General features: G+C 35.8%; 1 protein-coding gene across 1 annotated transcript in view; it reads left to right on the plus strand.

The window, feature by feature from the left end:
* The window catches only part of Hltf (helicase like transcription factor), a 105,197-nt gene extending 85,160 nt beyond the window's left edge, over positions 1 to 20,037 (plus strand). The window contains 8 exon segments of the mRNA XM_052732099.1: positions 3,656 to 3,780; positions 5,117 to 5,295; positions 6,700 to 6,825; positions 7,225 to 7,337; positions 7,744 to 7,924; positions 11,723 to 11,803; positions 15,350 to 15,397; positions 15,573 to 20,037. Of these exon segments, the coding sequence (XP_052588059.1) occupies positions 3,656 to 3,780; positions 5,117 to 5,295; positions 6,700 to 6,825; positions 7,225 to 7,337; positions 7,744 to 7,924; positions 11,723 to 11,803; positions 15,350 to 15,397; positions 15,573 to 15,677 (958 nt within the window). The 3' untranslated portion in view covers positions 15,678 to 20,037.
* Positions 20,038 to 20,136: the final 99 nt, after the last annotated feature.

The raw sequence follows: 20,136 nt of genomic DNA on the forward strand, positions 1-20,136 counted from the left end.
TTTAAGACATAGAGAAGTATGCAAAGAAATCATAGGAATGAAAGATTTTTAGGAGCAAGGAAGTAGAGCCTTAGAAGTAAGGGATTTTGGAAGTGTAACAGAGCAAGTTTAGATATAAAGTATTTGGGACTCACTTGTTTGTAGCAGTTGCAGTTAACAATTTTTGAGAATTTGAAAATCAAGTTTGCCATTTGTGGCCAGTGATTTGTACTGAGGCATGCTGTTGTAATACAATCTGAGTCCATGGAGGAAGAGAGGGAGGGTTGCAAAGTGGAACACTGTGTGAGTGTTCCTATAGGGGACATTAAGAGTGAAAAATAGCTGCAGGATTGCTGCAGGAACTGAGAGTTAGCAGCAGACAAGCCACATGTGTCCATGTGGAAAGTTATATGGGGCAGAGGGAAGCAGTGCTGAAGAATTGGACTCTAGAATCGGGAATAAAATCTATAGACAAATGATCCACACATAACCTTATTGAGGTTTAGATCAGTAGATGATGTAAAGAACAGGCATGTGCTGGGCATAAAGCAGCTGGCCTCTCCATCTCTGACTCCTACATTGTAACAAATGTAAGAATGGGACATTTATGCAGTTTAGGTTGGGAGAGCAACAGAAACAGAGAGCAGAGCTGCTTCAGGCGGATGGAATCCCAGCATGGCCAGACCAAATGCCAAGAACGCCTACTGAGTAAAAAAGGCAAAGTGGGTACATTTTTGTGGGCCTTGCCAAGGTATTCCACTAAGAATAGACACCAGGAACAACAGAGTTAGTGCAAGAGGTTTATTAGGGACTGGGGAGAGTGAAAGAGGCATGTCTACAGGTAGACAGTACAGTGAAGAGGAAGGGACGGGAGTACAGAGCTCAAAAACTCTGGATAAGGGAGCTCAAACCATTTGTTGTATGGTGTGAGTCAGCCCCCATTTGGATAAATTTTGTATGAGCCACCCCAGGGGTGACTGAGGATCTGGTTTAGACTCAGTGTTGCCCATTTCTAAGCCTGTGCCAGAGACCAAAGACTAGGGCAAGGCATCCCCCCTTAATAGACGGGGACTCAGCAGTGGGGGTAGCCTTTGGGTAGGACATCTTCTCTGCAAAGGTCCCTGGGAACAAAGACAGCCTTTACCCTGGTAATTGGTTGGGTTTGTCCCAGCACGGTTGAGGCTTGGAAGGATATCCTGGGGGTCTTCGACCCAGAAGAGGTACCCAGACCTCTGTGGGTGGTGGCTTGGAAATGGGTGACTTACCGTAAGTCAAAAGTCGATTCTGTCTGCTGGAAAGGAAGATAAATGGAGAGGAGTGGCCCCCATGTGGCTAGGGGACCAATCCACCTTCATGAAGGTTCAACTCTTCCCAGGTTTCCTGCACAAAGATAATAGATTTTCTGTACCCCGTAATAGGTTTCTCTGATGAAGCAGTAATCCAGATCAAACCAAATTGAAAAAGTAAAAGAACAGGTTTATTTTGAGCAAAACAACTCCTGAATGAATCCTCCAGCCACCAGAGATCGAGGTGGGAGAAGGGGCAGAAGAAAGTCACATGGCCGAACTAAAGCAGGGCACTTATGTACCCTGTAGGTGAGGGGTGATGACGTGTCTGCCACAGACTGGGTTTGTGCCCAATTATAACACTTTGGGTGGGGACTTGGGCCACTGGCAACTTCAGGGGATGAGCCACCATAGCCTCCAAGAATGCAGAACTGGGCTTTTTGGCAGTTTTTCTTTGTTGGAGATTCTCTGTAAGGGAGGGGTTTGGAGAGAGGAATGGGACTTTTTGGGTATTAGGGTGCCAGTTCAAATCTGGCTTCTTCCTGTTGGCATGGGACAACATGGGGAGGGGTGGAGGGTGTCAGTGGGCTCATGCTTAGTGAGAGTTATAGGTGAAGAAGCATGTGGTTCCAGCCAAACAATAGCACCATTTAAATCTTTGGATTCTATGTATATATCCCTCCCTTACACACGCTTTTTTAAAAAGAAAATGTACTTTTTTGTTGTATTTTTTTTGTTTTTATTTTTTGTGTCTTTTAAATGTCTTTTATCTGCTTTTTATTGGTATTGATTTTTTATAATCCTTTATAACTAATTTTTGTTTTCTCAGTCCCATTTCCTTTCATATGGCTTTGTCAGTGGTTTTAGTGTGTCATGATTTGAATAAAAATGGCCCCTTAGGCTCAGTGGGAGTGGCACTATTAGGAGGTGTGGCCTAGTTTGAGTAGATATGGCCTTGCTGGAGGAAGTGTGTCACTGTAGAGGTGGGTATTGAGGTCTCAGATGCTCAAGCCAGACCCAGTGTGGCACTCTCTTCCTGCTGTCTGCTGATCTAGATGTAGAACTCTCAACTACCTCTCCAGCACTGTGTCTGCCTTCCTCCCACCATGCTCTTTGCCATGATAACGATGGACTAAACCTTTGAACTGTAAGCCAGCCCCAATGAAATGTTTTTCTTTATAAGAGTTGCCATGGTCATGGTTGCTGTGGGATTCTTTCTGTATGCTGTGAATATGTGTTGCTTTGATTGGTTGATAAATAAAGCTATTTGGCCTATGACAAGGCAGCTTAGAGGCAGGCGGGAAATCCAGGAGAGAGACAGGAAGAAGAAAGGCAGAGGCGGAGGAGACGCCATCCCACTGACCAGGGAGCAGCATGTAATGGCACACAGATAAAGCCATGGAACATGGGGCAACATATAGATTAATAGATATGGGCTGAGTTTAGTTAAGAGCTAGCTAGCAAGAAGCTTGAGCCATAGGCCATACGAGCCACAGTTCTTAATTAATATAACCCTATGTATGTTTATTTGAGTCTGACTGGCTGCAGGGCTGGGCAGGACACAGGAAAACTTCCAGTTACATATGGTGTCTCTTCACAGCAATAGAAACCGTAACTAAGACATAGTGTGACTCTTCCTTTCTCTGGTGATTTCCTTTTCTTTGTTATACTCAGGTTTGTCTTGGATCTCTTGTGTTGATATGCTGCATCTTGTAAAGTTTCTTTATCTTTGCCATGAACTCTTATTCTTTGGTGGGAGTTGTTTTTGAGTGATGTTAAATTGTGGCAGTGCTCACAGTCATAATTTTTATTTTTTTCTGGTGAGTTTTCTTTCACTACCTTTGTTTTCTCTATGTTGGTTATTCAATATCTGACTATCTTAAGTTCTTTCTGGCCTAGCTGTTTGTCCAGATTCATATAAAGGTCCTAGCTATGTCCAAGGCCATGAAGAAATACCCAGTTTTCTTATTCATAGGAGTCACATGTGAATTCTTCTAGGTTTTATTGATGTTTATACAACAGTGATTAAGCATTATAATTGCTTATAAAATTGAGTATTGTGCCACAACTTTCCCCTAACCCCCCCCCGTGTGTGTGTGTGTGTGTGTGTGTGTGTGTGTGTGTTTGTTGTTTGTGTATGTGTGTGTGTGTGCATAAATTGGACTAGAAAATTCGGGTCACCATGCATATACCCTATTTCTGTTTTCTCATGAGAGACACTAATTTCTCTTTCATTGTGCCTCTTATTTTGAAGAACCAGCTGAGGAATGTAGTCAATGCTTATTTACATTTTCCTAGCTGATTTTTTTCCCTTGGTTTTATTAAAGATGAGGTGGCTTTTGTTTTTATTCTTGTTTAGAGATGTTGATAGTTTGACATTTTATCTCTAGGTATTTTACTGAAGGGACTGTTCTTGCACGCTATGCAGATGTTTTGAGTCTTCTGCTTAGATTGTGGCAGATTTGTTGTCATATTCATCTTCTTACAAATGGAATGTCTTCGAGTGGTCTTTCCGGTAAGGAAATGTGATTGGTTCATAACATTATATTTGCTAAATATTTCAATCAGAAGGACATATTTTTATATGACTTGAATTTGGTCTGTAACTTAGGTATTTATGCCTTGCTTTAGTTAAGATTTTTTTGTTGCCGGGTGGTGGTGATGCACGCCTTTATTTCCAGCACTCTGGAGGCAGAGCTAGTTGGATCTCTGTGAGTTCAAGGCCAGCCTGGACTACCAAGTGAGTTCCAGGAAAGGCGCAAAGCTACACAGAGAAATCCTGTCTCGAAAAACCAAAAAAAAAAAAGATGTTTTTGTTTTTGTTTTAATTGAGACAGGATTTTTCTGAGTAACACTACTGGCTGTCCTGGAACTCACTTGGTAGACCAGGCTGGCCTCAAACTCACTGAGATCCTCCTGCCTCTGCCTCCCAAGTGCTGGGATTAAAGGCGTACACCACCATCACTCAACTAGTTAAGATTTTTAAAAATTAACACCTTTATGTATTTGTATATGTATATGCATGGATGCATTTGTGGAGGTCACAGGACATCTTGCAAGAGTCAGTTCTTTCCATTCCATGTGGGTCATGTTGTCAAGCATGGTGACAGGTGTCTTTACCTGCTGAGCAATCTTTCTGGCTCCAATGCTGTGGGATGGTCTGTATGGCAAATGTGTTGCTGATTGGTCAATAAATAAAACACTGATTGGCCATTGGCTAGGCAGGAAGTATAGGCGGGACAAGGAGGAGAATAAAGCTTGGAAGTGGAAGGCTGAGTCAGAGAGACACTGTCAGCCGCCATGATGACAAACAGCATGTGAAGATGCCGGTAAGCCACGAGCCATGTGGCAAGGTATAGATTAATGGAAATGGATTAATTTAAGCTGTAAGAACAGTTAGCAAGAAGCCTGCCATGGCCATACAGTTTGTAAGCAATATAAGTCTCTGTGTTTACTTGGTCGGGTCTGAGCGGCTGTGGGACTGGCAGGTGAGAGAGATTTGCCCTGACTGTGGGCCAGGCAGGAAAACTCAAGCTACACTCCAAGAATTTTTTTATGAATGAAGTGGAAGTATGATGTCTTTGCAGAATTTCCAGAAGAACATTCAAACTAGTTCTTTCTCATATGCTGCTATTGTGGCAGATACTATTTTATGCTTGTGTGGTGTGTATCAAGTGAGATGGCATCTTCTGAGTTTTTCTTAGAATTCCAAATTTATGATGTGTTTTGCAAGTGCCAGAATAAAGATGAAAGATAATTAAGCAAAGTTCCTTATGGAAGATAAACTATTCTAGTTACATTACAAAGTTTGTTTTGCAGCTAATTTTTGAGCCTCTTTTTTTTTTTTCTAGGAAATGATACACCTGAAGAACTGAGAAAGACATTAATAAAGAAGATGAAGTTAATTCTGAGCTCTGGTTCAGATGAAGAATGTGCAGTTTGCCTGGATTCATTAACAGTTCCTGTGATAACACATTGTGCACATGTTTTATGTAAACCTTGTATTTGCCAGGTCATTCAAAGTGAGCAGGTTAGTTTGTTGTTCAGTATGGAGTCAGTGTTTGATGGAGTGGTACAACTTTCTTTGGTGTAATGAAAACCCAACCAAGTCCAGGGATGATAACATGTTCTAACTTGAATTTAATAATGCACCTTTCACAGTTAATTATTTCAGGTGATGTATTTATCATAAATTAAAAGGCATTACTTTTGGGAGGCACTATGTTTTAGTCAGTAATGCTAGTTCTAAATTTTAGATCCTTGTGTTCAATTAAATACATTAATAAAGTGAGACACAAGGAATTTAAGTTTTATAGTAGCCACATTTTTTAAAAAGTAAAAAGCAAAGTGTTTATTTTAATTTAGTATAATATATTTAAAGTAAACTATTTATTGTATTTTTTTCTTAAACTAAGTTCAAAATCTGATGATATTGTACTTTATCACCCTAATCTGTCTCAGCTATGTCTCAGGAATCTGATTGACACATACAGCTCTTTGCCATGTTGAACAAAGTAGAATAAAGTAGGGCTAGATTCTTTTTTGGAAAATGTTTGAAACTGGATAATACTTTAAGCAATCTTTCAGCTAATACAAATTAAAAATATTTCAAATTGATGTGTTACATACATGTGGGAAAATACATAAATTACAGTTATAGGCTTGACTATAAAGTAAACATAGCTGTATGAACTACTACCCTTTTCTACTCCCCCCAGTCATTTATCTTTCCTTCCTAAGAGGTAGTTCTTTGAATAGATTTTTAATGTTTAAATTTTAGTATCTTTTTGTTTTGCAATGATACTGAGTATCTAGTTAAGATACAACCTCATTTTATTAGATTTTGCTTTGAATGAACTTGTAGTATTTGAGAGCTATGGACTTCTCAAGCTCTTATAAGCTTTATAAACTACAAGTTTTATAAACCCTTGCAGTGGTTCTCAACCTTCCCAATGCTGCAACCCTTTAATACATTTCCTCATGGTGTGGTGACCACCAACCATAAAATTATTTTGCTGCTACTTCATAATTGTAATTTTAGTAGTGTTATGAATTGTAATGTAAATATCTGATATGCCAAACAGGGTTGAAACCCACAGATGAGACTTCTTTTGGAGAATTGCATGCATGTTTACTGTATTATAGTTAAGTTCAAGAAATTATTCATCACATTTTACTTAGTAGCAGATGATACTCAGTGCTATGAGCTGCCATTAGTCAAGACTGTACTCTTTTACACTGTCCTTTATATATGTCTCTTACAACTTGAGGACATGTTTGTATGTTTGGAGTTCAGGTATAGGTTGATGAATGTGACAAAAAGCCTGAATAAAATGTTAACCATAAGAAATGTAGAACTTTCAGAAAATTTAGATAAATTTATATCTCTATCCTTATGACAAGTGTGATTCATTCTTTGATCTTTTATATGTAGCCACATGCTAAATGCCCTTTATGCAGAAATAATATACATGGAGATAATTTATTAGAATATCCTCCAGAAGAATTGGCATGTGACAGTGAGAAAAAGTCCAATATGGAATGGACATCCAGTTCAAAGGTAAAGTAGCCATGTGCAGATATTCTATTTTGTATTTAATGAGGAAATATCATATAAAATAGTAATTGTAATTCTGTTTTAATCCTGTCATTGCATATTCTTTTGGTGCTACTGGCTTGTATTGATATTTAGTGTTAAATTTAAGTTGGAAAAGAAAGGGATTTGGATTATTATGGTATTTTTTTCAGTCTCTATTCTTTTACTTTTGCTTTTTAGTTAAATTATATGAAAACCTTTTCAATGTTGGGATTTGTTCAGTGAATACTGCATTATGTGAACCTGATTAAAATTTGTGTGTGCTAATAAATTTTTAAAAACTAGAATGTTTGGACTTATCTTACCAATTGAGATGGAATCTAATGGATACAATGGGTTTTTGTTTTGTTTTGTTTTTTTCAGATTAATGCTCTAATGCATGCTTTGGTTGAATTAAGGACAAAGAACCCCAACATAAAAAGTTTAGTTGTTTCTCAGTTTACCACATTCCTGTCTTTAATAGAAACACCACTTAAGTAAGTTTAACAGTGCTTTCTACTTCACATAGGAGGATTTAGTACTTGTGGGTTGTTTGATAGCAAAAAAAATGTTTTACCAGGTTTAGTCATTTCATCTGTTTAAAATGATATTCCATGTAACCGCAGAACTTCTCCTGAGTATATCTCAAAATTAAGTTCTGAATTAATCAGGAAATAATTGACTTAGTATTTGGCAGGCAGCTAGGTGCTTTATTGAGAAATGAATGAAGGATTGAATGTGTAGTAGCTATGAAAGTGCTTACTTAGCTTGTGCAAGGCCTTGGGTTTGACTGATCTTTAGTACTACATAAATAGTGAAAGAATTTTGTTTAACTAAAATTTGTTAACTATTTAATATTTTTTATAGTATAATATTACCTGTCTGTTTTCTTTTTCTCATTAGAGCCTCTGGATTCGTGTTTACTCGTTTAGATGGTTCCATGGCTCAAAAGAAAAGAGTTGAATCAATTCAATGTTTTCAAAACACAGAAGCAGGATCTCCCACTATAATGTTACTGTCCTTAAAAGCAGGTGGAGTTGGCTTGAATCTTTGTGCAGCTTCTCGAGTGTTCTTAATGGATCCAGTAAGTACTTATATAGACTTTTCAAAATGTTATCTTCCCCACTACCCCAGGCCACCAAACTAAAAGAAAGAAAAAGAAACAACCTGTTTGGTAGATGCCTTTGTAGTTACAATTAATTGTGAAAAGGTAACATTATCCTTATTTTCAGATGAGGAAACTGGTCACAGAAGAGTAAATAAAATTAAACAGTATGCCCAGTTTGTGTGTTCTTAAGTACTATTCTGTGTATTTCTATTCTTCTGAGTACATAAAACATGCCTGTTACAATGCTTTTAAGATTCAGTAAGCAGCACACTAATGAGATCTTACTTTGTGTTGTATGATAAAACATTGGAAATCTGACTATAAATCACATAGTGACTCCTGTTGTGGTGCTGCCTCTATTTTGCCTAAAAATTAGGTCAAATGCAATTTTAAACCTCTTTCTTCTGAGACTTAGGAATTCCTGAAGGAGACCTAAAATGTATATTTTAAATATATATCCTAGCTGATTCAGGTTCAGCTGTCCATCAACATGTTCTGGGTAAGTTTTATTAGCTGATAGAGTGCAGTCACTTGTAGTTGTGTAATTCAGGACCTAGAAATAAGAGAACCACAATTCACTCTGCACTTTTCTCACAAAGACAAACGATCTGAGGTTGCATATACATAGGAGTGTATTTTTCAGAATGTACAGAATGGACTCTTTAGGTATAAGGACCATAGACTGGTTTTAAATTCTAATTTGCTCAATGTGCTATGTGGGCCAGAGTAATCCTGTACAAGTTCTGTATACTGATGCATTTAAGATTTATGGTTCAAGGCTTGCTCCTTGAACCAGAAGATTTAAAACATGTTAACATGTAGACATTTTACTGAGATTAAGAATCTTAGTTATTCCTTTAAGGCTTCCTAGCTTGGTGCATGTGTCATGACTTTTGTGTGTGTGTGTGTGTGTGTGTGTGTGTATGTGTGTATGTATGTGTGTTTCCTTTTTGAGGTTAACCTTCCTAGAGTCATGTTGTAACCACTTCCATGGGTGCAAATCATGGGTAGCAGTGATGTAAATTTTCTTAGTGCTATGGTTAAGTCTAAAGTTAAAATTTATGGTTACTGTTTTAAAAATTTTGTATGTTATGTCATACTAAGTAATTCAGTTGATAATCCTAAAAGTTCATTTTTAGAACAGAGTCCAAAATTATTTTGTCTTGCTTAAGTTGGCCACTCAAGTTATAGTTTAAAAAAACAGTGTCAGAATGTTTTAGCACTCTTGTAGTAGATTAATTTTCACTGAACTTGCCATACTTTTCCATGTCATTTCTAACTTAAAAGCAAAAGCCAGCACTCAGAAAAATAAGATTGAACAACAGAAAACTCATTGAAAATGACAGAAAACTCATTGAAAATGAGTTTTCATAAAGCATTCTCTAAGTGTTGGGGTAAAATTTGAATGGACATCACGAGTTCCTGATGAATCTGGTTACCTCCTTAATCATTACATATGAGAATGAGTTCTGTATGTTTTATATTGTGAGATAATTTAGATTTCTGTTACTTAAACTAGATATATCATTGTCCTTGGAATAAAATATAGGCAATACAAACAATTGATTTCATCTCTTGGTATAATAACTTAAAAATTTCTGTGAAATACAAATAATTTATAAGGTTTTTAGAAAACCATATCTGATATATACTGAAGTCAAACTTCTATACTGGAAAATATACAACTTTTAAATCATCAGCAAAGTAACAGCAGAAGTATTTCTTTTCTCAGTCCCCAGGGAACTAAGAAAAAAATGACAGCTTAAGCATGACATCATCTGCATATAAATTATGATTGTTTCTATTTTCAGATAGTACTTGCTGTGTAAATGTAAATGTACTGTTACCCCAAAATACTGTTTTCAGGTTTGTATGTTGTGTATATGTTTTAGTGTGTATCTGTACAAGTGAGTATGTAGACCAGGGAATGAAGTTGGCTGTCTTTTTCTATTGCTGTTCATGTTACTCCATCAAGACAGGATCTGTCATTGAACCTGAAGCTCACCATTTTGTCCAGGCTTGCTGGCCAGTGAAATCTTAGAATCTACTTGTCTCTGTTCCCCAAACTGATACAAGCTCATGGAGCCATGCCCAGCTTCTCTTTGGTTGCTGGGGATTTCAAACCCAGGTCCTCATGTTTCCACAGCAAATTCTATACCACTGAGCCACCCCTAGCTCTTGCTTTCATTTTTAAGAATCTTCAAATTTAACTTTTTTGTAACTTTCATTATTTATTTATGTGTATGTATCTGCAATGTGCATAGCAGGTGCCTGAGGAATCTAGGCAGAAAGCTTCAGATAACCTGGAGCTGGAGTTACTGGTGATTTTGAAGTGCTTGAATGGGGAGCTGAGAACTGCATTCCAATCCTCTGAAAGAGAAGCATGCACTTTAACCATTGACCCATCTCTCTAGCCCCCAAATTTAATTTTTTTATTTTGAGACAGGGTGGAGCTTGCTATATGGGACTTGAACTCATAGGGATCTGCATGCCTCTGCCTCTAAGAATGCCACTGTGAGGAGCAATGTACTGGTTACCTTGACAGCAATTTCTTTTTTTGAGATTATAATGTAATTATATCATTGCTCCCTTCCCTTTCCTCCCTCTAAACCTTCTCATGTACTTTGCTCTCTTTTAAATTCATGGCCTATTTCATTAATTGTTGTTATAAACATATATGTATGTGTGTATTCCTAAATGCATAAATATAACCTGCTCAGTCTGTATAATGTCATTTGTGTGTATGTTTTTTTCAGGGCTGACCATTTGGTATTAGATGATCCCTGAGGAAGACTAATTTCTCCCACTCTCAGAATTCCTTAGTGGACTGTAGCTCTTTATCCAGTTGGAACCTCTTGAACTTTCCTCATATATATTAATTAGCATGTCAGAAGCTATACCCCTAAAGTCTCACCAACATGACTGCCTCTATCATTTTGAAGCCTTTTGGCTGCTATTGAAGAACTCTGTAGCTGGGTGTTCCTTTTCCTTTATTTCATCATTTTCTTCAGCTTAAGAAAGAACTGATGTACTTTTAAAGTTTATTTTTGAAGTCCAGCTGATACAAATAGATACATATGGTTGCATCAACAAATCTGAAAGAGCTTTTAGGACTTTTGACTACCTTTGAAACGTTTTTGTATTGTATTTCATCAATGGGGAAAAGAAAATCAGCAAAAGAGGAGAAATTTTTTTATATGAGGGCCTGAGAATGACATCTTTTCTGTGGTCATTTAAGCCATCTGAGAGAATGCATTTTCTTTTTACACTGGAAAGTCACATTTTACACTGAAAACTTTCATTTTACACTGAAAAGTCACAAGGTGTTCTGATCAGGTGGCAGATCATTATATTGTTGCTCCCAACACCTGTCAGGCATTTGTTGGGCACAAGTTGAACATCCCTATCTGAGATACTCTAAAACTTGAATCTGTTAGAGTACTAACTCGAACTTCAAAAAGTTTTGGACTTTGGGTTTTTTAGATTATGGATCTATGCAGACATTCCAAAAACCTGAAACACTGAATGTTAAAACACACTGGTCTTAAACATTTCAGGTAATATCTTCAGCTATTGCTGAAGTGGATGGAATGCAGTATACTGGGAGAAGGCTGCCTGTCTTCATAGTGATTGGGGAATAGCTTTCTTCCAGGAACATCTGTAATGTCAGTGTTTGAATTCAATTAGAAAAGAATGATACATATAATGAGATGAAGGACTAGTGCAGAAGACTTACACAGCCAAGCAGTAGTCATACAGTTTTGTTCTCCCTAGGCCTGGAACCCTGCTGCAGAAGATCAGTGCTTTGACAGATGCCATCGACTTGGCCAGAAGCAAGAGGTTATCATCACAACAGTGAGTTTTTAAAGCTACCTATTTTAAGATTATGTTGCTTTTTAAAAGTAACACAGGCAATATATGAATACATTACTGCCATGACTGAAGTAGAATTGTGGAGAAAATGTAAAACACACCCTTTTTCCTCCTTCATAATTTCAAACATGTTCAAAGGGGTTTTTTTCCTCTGTAGCTACATACATTCTTATGTATATATCTCAACATAAAATATTTGAAAGAAAATAGGTTAATACTTTATTATTTTATAATATATTCTTTTCCCTTAAACATGTATTGAAGATTTACTATCTACCTGCATTTAGATCAACACTTTCTTACTGTGGTAAAATGTGTACACAGTTTATCATTTCAGCCATTATTTTAAATACATAGTTCTTCTGCATCAGGAATACTCTACAGTGTGCAGTCATCATCACCATCCTCCTATAGAACTTTTCTGTCGTACTTAACAGAATCCTTCTATATTCACTTTATATAAGGGAGTCTTTACACTCCCCATTGCTCTCCACTACCCAACCACTCATAACCACCATTCTCTTTTGTATCTGTGAATCTGAATCTTCATTATTACCTGCACACAGATCCATCATGAGTAAATAGTCTTCAGTTTTGTAATGAAAACAATGCTGTCATGAAAGATGCTGTACATACATCTTTGTGCACATATACTAGTATTTCTTAAGGATAGATTCACAAAACTATACTTGTGGATTTAGAATGGTTATTAAATAACTTCAAGTTGCCTTCAGTGTAGGCCATGAAATGCCTGGGAGTGTAGCTCAGCAATAGAGTGCTTATTAGCCTATAGAAGGCCTTGGGTTTGATCACTAGCATTACAAAACAAAAAGCAAACAATAATAGTCTTTATGACATATGGAATAGTATGTGTGGCCAAAAGCTAATGAGCATGTACTAATTTGCATATACCTTAAACACAGGCCTTAAATGTAGTCCATATGTCTACTGATCATGGTTGTTTTTCCTTCTGTGAACTACTTGTCCATTTCTTTGCTTTTGCTTGTAGTACCAATAATTTCATAGAGTCAGGGACTTCTTTTTCCATTTTGATTTTAGTTTATTATATATGTTGGAAATGGTTTATTCCCAGCTCTTGTCTGTAAACTTTCTGAGCGTTTTGTCAAGAAAAATTTTAAAGTACTATGATTTCAAATGTGCTCTATTTTTATTTGAACATGTTGTTCAGAGGTCTTTTTTTTTTCTGTAGTTACAGAGAAGTAAGCATTATAAGAACCTTTTACCTTATTGATGTCAAAGCATTCTTTGTTTATATTAGGTTTTAATGTCTTAGGGATGGTGGTTTTATTTGTGCTTTGAAAAAATCATTCTGGCCGGGCAGTGGTAGTGCATGCCTTTAATCCCAGCACTCGGGAGGCAGAGCCAGGCAGATCTCTGTGAGTTCCGAGGCCAGCCTGGGCTACAGAGTGAGTTTCAGGAAAGGTGCAAAGCTACACAGAGAAACCCTGTCTCAAAAAACCAAAAAAAAAAAAAAAAATCATTCTGTATTTACTTCTGATTCTTTTGGAAGATACTGTGTTTTGTGAAATGATTCTACACTTATTCCTTTTCCAAATGAAGAAGCAATTGTTTTGTTACCTTTTGTGTTTTTGGAGTTTGGTTTGTTTTGAAAAGTCCATAGTCTTTTCTTTTCTTTTTTTTTTTTCTGTCCCCCCCCCCCCCCATAGTCTTTTCTACTAGTAGGAAATGTGTATAGGGTCTATTTTTAGTCCATTCTTTTTCACTGATGTCTTCCTGTTCTCAGAACAATACTTGATGATTCTCTTTACTTTTTTACCAAGTATGTTTGTGTTGGGAGCTGTATAAATGGCTCAGCAGTGAAGAGTGCTTGCTGCTCCTTAGAAGACCCAAGCTTGGTTCACATCACACAGATCACACAGCTCACAACCACCTCCAGCTCCAGAAGACCATCCAACACCCTCTTCTGGCATTCATCACATTACACACACATATAAATAGAAATAACTTAATAAAAAAGTATGTTTATGTGGTTATGCAGGTATGTGCATATGGATGCCAGAGGACAACCTAGGGTGTTGCTTCTCAAACACCATGTACCTTTTTTTGATGTTGTTTGTTTGTTTTTGAGATACATTTCATGGGCCTGGAACTTACAGGCTAGGCTGGTTTGCCAGTGAATCTTAGAGATCTGCCTGCCACCTCCCCAGCACTGGAATTAAAAGCATATCCTTCCATGTCTGGCCTTTTAAATGTGGGTTCTGCAGCTTGACTTAGGTTCTACTGAGTCTAGAAAGTATGTTTAGATAACTGATAAAGAGTTCTTTTTAATGTTCATTTTCAAAGTTTTATTAGTTGTCACTGTTATTATTGGAAATTTGAATCTACACCATTATATCCCACTTGAGGAATATTGCTCAGGATTTATGAAATTTATAATTCCTTTGATAACTATCATTTTTAGCAATAAGAAATGTTTCTGAATAAAAACATATTAAATAATGTATCTAATTTTTTAAATGTATTTCAGTAAAGTTCTATAATACAACTTCTATTGTTATTACAGTAACTAGGACATTTTATATTATAGTGTTTATTAGGAAAACTTTATTATTTCACATTAAATGCTTTCCTGGAAAGTTTCTAGTGGAAATCTTGAATAAGACTTGGACATGGAATAAGACTTTTATTCCTAGGTGAGAATTTTATTACTTTTAAGATATTTATCAGGAATGTTGAATTTTATCAAGTTTCAATTTATTCAAATATCAATTTAATAATCTGTTGCCATATTGACACATACCTCCTCATATAAGTGAAGACTGTCATTTGTGGAAGCTTGATTTGACTCCTAATATAAAATACTAAATTCATTTTGATAATATTCTAGCTATAAGGATACCTATATATTTTGTGTGTGTGATTTTTCTCATGTGATGATGGTGGGCAGCGGTATAAATTCTGTGCTTTCAGCCATATTTTTCATACAAAAAAAAATGACATTGGGTAAGAAAGGGAAGCCATGCTTAGCTCTTGCATATGTTGTAAATATCCTCATTGCATGTTGAGAAAAGGTTATTTATATATATATATTATATATATATATAATTTATATATATACATTTAAATGTGAAATAATAAAGTATTCCTAACTGGAATACTATAAAATGTCCTATTACTTGCAATGACAAAAGAAGCTGTATTATAGATGAACTTGTTTTTAATGATACTTCAAATAGCAATAACTTCCATTGTAAACTGGCCTGACAGATAAATATGTATTTACATATATACGTGTGTATGGATATATAATATAATCATTTGATTTTGAAATCTGGTTATTGTTGAAATACAAATTCTTTTAAAGCTGTTATTTTTATTCTTTCTGACTTTAGTGGGCAGTGTTATTAGCATGTTAATCCTTTGTGTGGCTCAGGTATAGTCTAATTTTCTTAGTAAGGTTTTTTTAAAGAAAATTTAAAAAACAAAAACAAAAAAAACTTTGTTACCTGAAAAGTTCCTAACCAACTTCATTTTTTTTTCCTGAAGTTCATTGTAAAGGATTCTGTTGAAGAAAATACGTTGAAAATACAAAACACAAAAAGAGAACTTGCAGCCGGGCGGTGGTGGCACATGCCTTTAATCCCAGCACTTGGGAGGCAGAGGCAGGCGGATCTCTGTGAGTTCAAGGCCAGCCTGGGCTACCAAGTGAGTTCCAGGAAAGGCACAAAGCTACACAGAGAAACCCTGTCTTGAAAAACCAAAAAAAAAAAAAAAAAGAGAACTTGCAGCTGGAGCTTTTGGAACTAAAAAAACAGATGCTAATGAAATGAAACAAGCTAAAATCAATGAAATCAGAACTTTAATTGATTTATAATTTGTGGGATTTTGTAAAGTCAGTTGGAACAGATACCTAAGTTTTACACATGAAAAATACAGATTTAAGAAAGATCTAGAGAATATTCTTTCTATATGGGGCATATTTTATATTAATGAAGTGGTATTATTGTTATATCTCTTCTATATATGAATCTTATATTTAATGATACTTCAAATAGCAGTAAGTTCCATTGTAAACTGGCCTGAAAGAGGAGGTCATAGAAGTTCTTTTGCTCTCCAGCTTTTCGTAATGTCTTTGCTGAGTATTTTCCTACATCTCCCATGTACTCCACATCTTCATACTTAAGTGTGGTCCTAGTTTATACTTTTGACCCGTAGATTAGTTTTTCTTTGTTGGAAATATTTTGTTATTCACCAAAGTCTTTAAATGGTGATTCAGTGGATCCACAGTCCTTGTAAATTATTAACAAATATGTATGCAGACTATAAGAAAGATTTTATTGGATGTTCAAAAGCTATAGTTGCATCCATAACCAAACCTTAAGTGAAAGACCAAAGTTCAAGGGAGCAAGTTAATTGCAATTTTTTATAGCTTTGTTGAGATGTAATTTATGTATGTGACTTGCAGTATGTATTTAGAAAAAGTTAGGGATCACATCAAAGTTGTGTGTCCATTTTAGTGAAGTGGTACTACATTCATTATTTAAATGTAATGATAGAAGCACATGGTGTAATTAGTCTGTAGGGGTGAGGGAACCAGTTCTACCCAGTTTGTTTGAATGCTTAAATTATGTGATTTAAATAGATCTTTCTATAAATTGTTTTTATTTATGTAGGGTTTCTGGAAATAACTTTAAATTTTTATAATACAGAAGACTACTACTCTATGTGAGTGGCATGATAATTGGGATGGAAGTTGGGCTGGATGACCTTCAAAGTCGTTTTAAATCTTAAAGACATCTTAGTCCTGAATGTAAAAATGCCTTTGTGTGTTTAGAATCAGAATTTAATATTGGAATTTCACTAATTTATCCAAACTTTTTTATCCTTTTTTGTTAATAAGAAAACTTACTAGTTGCCACAGAATTATAGATGAGTTTGAGTCATATTTAAAATAAATAAGCAGTCAGGTTGTGTAATTAGTAGTATTATTTTCCTGTGGATTTTTTTTTTAAATCCAGACAAGAGATTCCTGAGAAAAGCTTCATGGATTATGGCACATACTAAAGAACATCTCAGATTTTATTTATGCTACAAGAGACTTGACTGAAAGAAATGATAGGTACCCTAGTAAGGTATATGCCATATGTCTCTCTCACCAAATCTTCCCCAACCTGTTTTTGCTCTAAGAGAACAGGATTAACCAGCAAGAATCTTCTCAGCCCCATTTCTCATAATAACAGATGAGGCAGGCATGGTTTTCAGGACGACATTTTTGCAGGGGTGAATGTGGAATGACTGGGATTGGACTGCTGCGCTTAGGAACCCCACAGGAAACTTGTAGGACTAGCATCACATATAAATCCAGTCTCATCACATATGGGATTAGGGTTCTGTAGTACCCACACAATGAGATTAAGTATAAACTGTTTCTGGCCCAAACAAACAAGAAAGAAACCCAACTTACCTATTTAATTACAGATAAACTTACCCAGAAAACTACAGCACTGTGCTTTAAAACATATTCATAGCAATCAAGTTTATCAAGCAAACTTTTTAGTATATTAAGTATTAATAAAAAAGTTAATTCAAGATACATAAACCATTGGAATAAAAATTTGATGCTATGTTGTTTTATTACTTAGAAATATACTGAAAATATTGTATTTCTAATTGTGTTTCAAACTGAATTTTTCTTTGAATTTAAAATCAATAAAAACCTAAAAAAAATTTACCTTCCTTGGTGTCATCAAATAATGACTATTTTCTTTTTAACAGAAAAAAAGATTGTCTCACTTCTATAAAGATGACTGTTGCACATTTTTCATTGAAACACTTTAAAAAGTACAGTTACTGTAATTTATTCATTTATATTTAAGTTTTGTATACCTGTTGAAATTCTCATTCAGATCTTAGTGTATATTGAAGTTTATATAAAATGTATTGAAATATTGGGTTCCATTTAATTTCCTCATTTTAAGAACAGTGGGAATTATTATAATAACTGTGTACGAAATCATAGATTTTGTCCTTAAAATTATACTTTTAGGATTAGAAATAATCCTATTTAGTTTATTATCAGTGAGTATATTGCTCACAAGGGGATAGAAATGTAAGGGCATATTGATCACTTCCATAAATGTCCACCTTATAATTTGAGTTACTGCCTCTTTTATACATCTTATTATAAACTTGTGAGATTCCAGCTCCCACCCTTTGAAGGGTTCTTAGGTGGAGGGGAGAGGGATAAGAAAATATCAGATAGAGAGGCCTAGACGACGAGAAGAAAGACAGAAACACAAGATAGCTTCGGGAGGGCCTGGATCAATATTCAACAGCCACTTCAGTTATTCAAAAGGGTTTTTTATATGTCAAGGGGAGATGCAAAAGACCTCCCCCTTGCAGGATCAAAGCACACTGTACAGCCAAGTGTAGATCCTTCTAAACACCTGGTAAACTTGCCTGTGGCCAAATCATCTCATTATTCAGCCCTGCTGAGTAAAGCAAGCCTAAATTCTCTGACCCTGAGTAAGGTCTCACTAGCCCATAGTCTCTGTGGGCTCCCACATAAACTTTCAGGGGTTTGTGGGTATTCTGAAATTTGAGCTGCATGGAAACAATTTTGTAAGATTTTTTTTCAGTAAGGTTTAATTAAGGCATCTTTGAAAAATGAAAGTGAGGAAAGATGAAGCCTACCAAAGAAATGGTAGGCCATTTGGTGACACTGTAGCCACAGGGCTTGATACACCTTCATACTTATTGTGCTATGTACTGTTTCTAACTCTAATAATATCAATAGACTTCACTAAATACCTATTATATGAAATCTAAACATCATATAAGCTTTTCACCTTAAAGCTTAATTTCTTGTGCTGTATTAAAAAGAGAACAAACAATTCAGTTCTTGATTTCACAGAATTTGATGTTTATAAATATTTTCTAAATTAAATATTTCCAATCATACTGGTTCCTATTTACTTTATTTGGATTACATATTGCTTAGCCACAAAAATAAGGTGGAATTCTGTTTATCTCTAGCAGACTCAGAAGCCAAAAAAGGAAGCAGCATATGACTTAGCCAAATTACCTAGAAGAGGTTTGTGTTTCTATTATGTGTTCTGACCAGTGGCAGAGACACTTCAGTATTTTCAGTAAATGTTTCTTGTACTTGAAGATCATAGCAACTCATTGTCTACTAGTCCAAGTGTCCTAGATATGCTGTGGGATAATGCTTTTGTACACTGAATTACTAAAACGCTGATTGGCCAATAGCCAGGCAGGAAGTATAGGTGGGATAAGCAGACAAGGAAAATCCTGGGAAGAGAAAGGCAGAGTCAAGAGATGCCAGCCTACCATCCAGGGAACAGCATATAATGAATGGCACACAGGTAAAGCCACAAAACATGTGGCAACATATAGCTTAACAAAAATGGGCTGAGTTTAAGTGTAAAAGCTAGTCAGTAGTAAGCCTGAGCTAATGGCCGAACAGTTTTAATTAATATAAACCTCTGTGTGTTTACTTAGGTCTGAGTGGCTGAGGACCAGGTGGGACACGGAAAAACTTTCAGCTACACAGATATTTTATCACTAATATAATTTAAGTAAGTTAAGGAGTTATTACCAGCCTCTGAGTGGCTGCCTAGTCATTCTTGTCTTTAGGTATCCAAACTTTTGTGTATTCATTCAGCCATACAGAAATAGGAATGACTTAGTATCTATAGGATATAATAGAAAAGAAAACAGGGACCATAAAAGTGAGGGCATAAAAGCCATTACAGCTTTTGTCAATTAAATCTTGTTTTTCCCATTCATGTTCTCTGCTGAATTATTTGTGATACTTTGTTTTGGTTATAAAAGGTTGTTTTAGGCCCCACTCTTGACAGCTTGCCACCCAATACAGCCTACACTCTATTGGTATTGTGGGTCATTGCTTTAGGGTGACTGACTGAATACATAGATTCAGAGTCTAACAAACTTATATTTGTATTTTTTTTTAATAAACCACTAGAGATCACTGGGTCCAGGAATGAGTCAGATAATTCTGAATGACTACTGAGTATACTAATTACTGACATGGCCTGATAATTTTAAAGTATCAAGAGTCAAACTATCTGAATACTCACCAAGGATGTAATGTATGATAGATAGACTAGGTACCTTTTATCTCACTTTTCTCTACTGATCAGATCTGTCACAATCACTTGAGAATAGATTTAAATGTCTTAGATTAATTTTAAAGCATATACCAGTGTGAAGGTTTATATTTTTGAAACTGACCAATTGCACAAATTTTGAAAAATTACTGAATGATTTTTCCCCAAGGGTGAGGTAGAGAA

This window comes from Peromyscus californicus, unplaced genomic scaffold (genome assembly GCF_007827085.1).
Source record: "Peromyscus californicus insignis strain IS unplaced genomic scaffold, ASM782708v3 Scaffold_9__1_contigs__length_137607984, whole genome shotgun sequence".
Classification (NCBI taxonomy): Eukaryota; Metazoa; Chordata; class Mammalia; order Rodentia; family Cricetidae; genus Peromyscus; species Peromyscus californicus.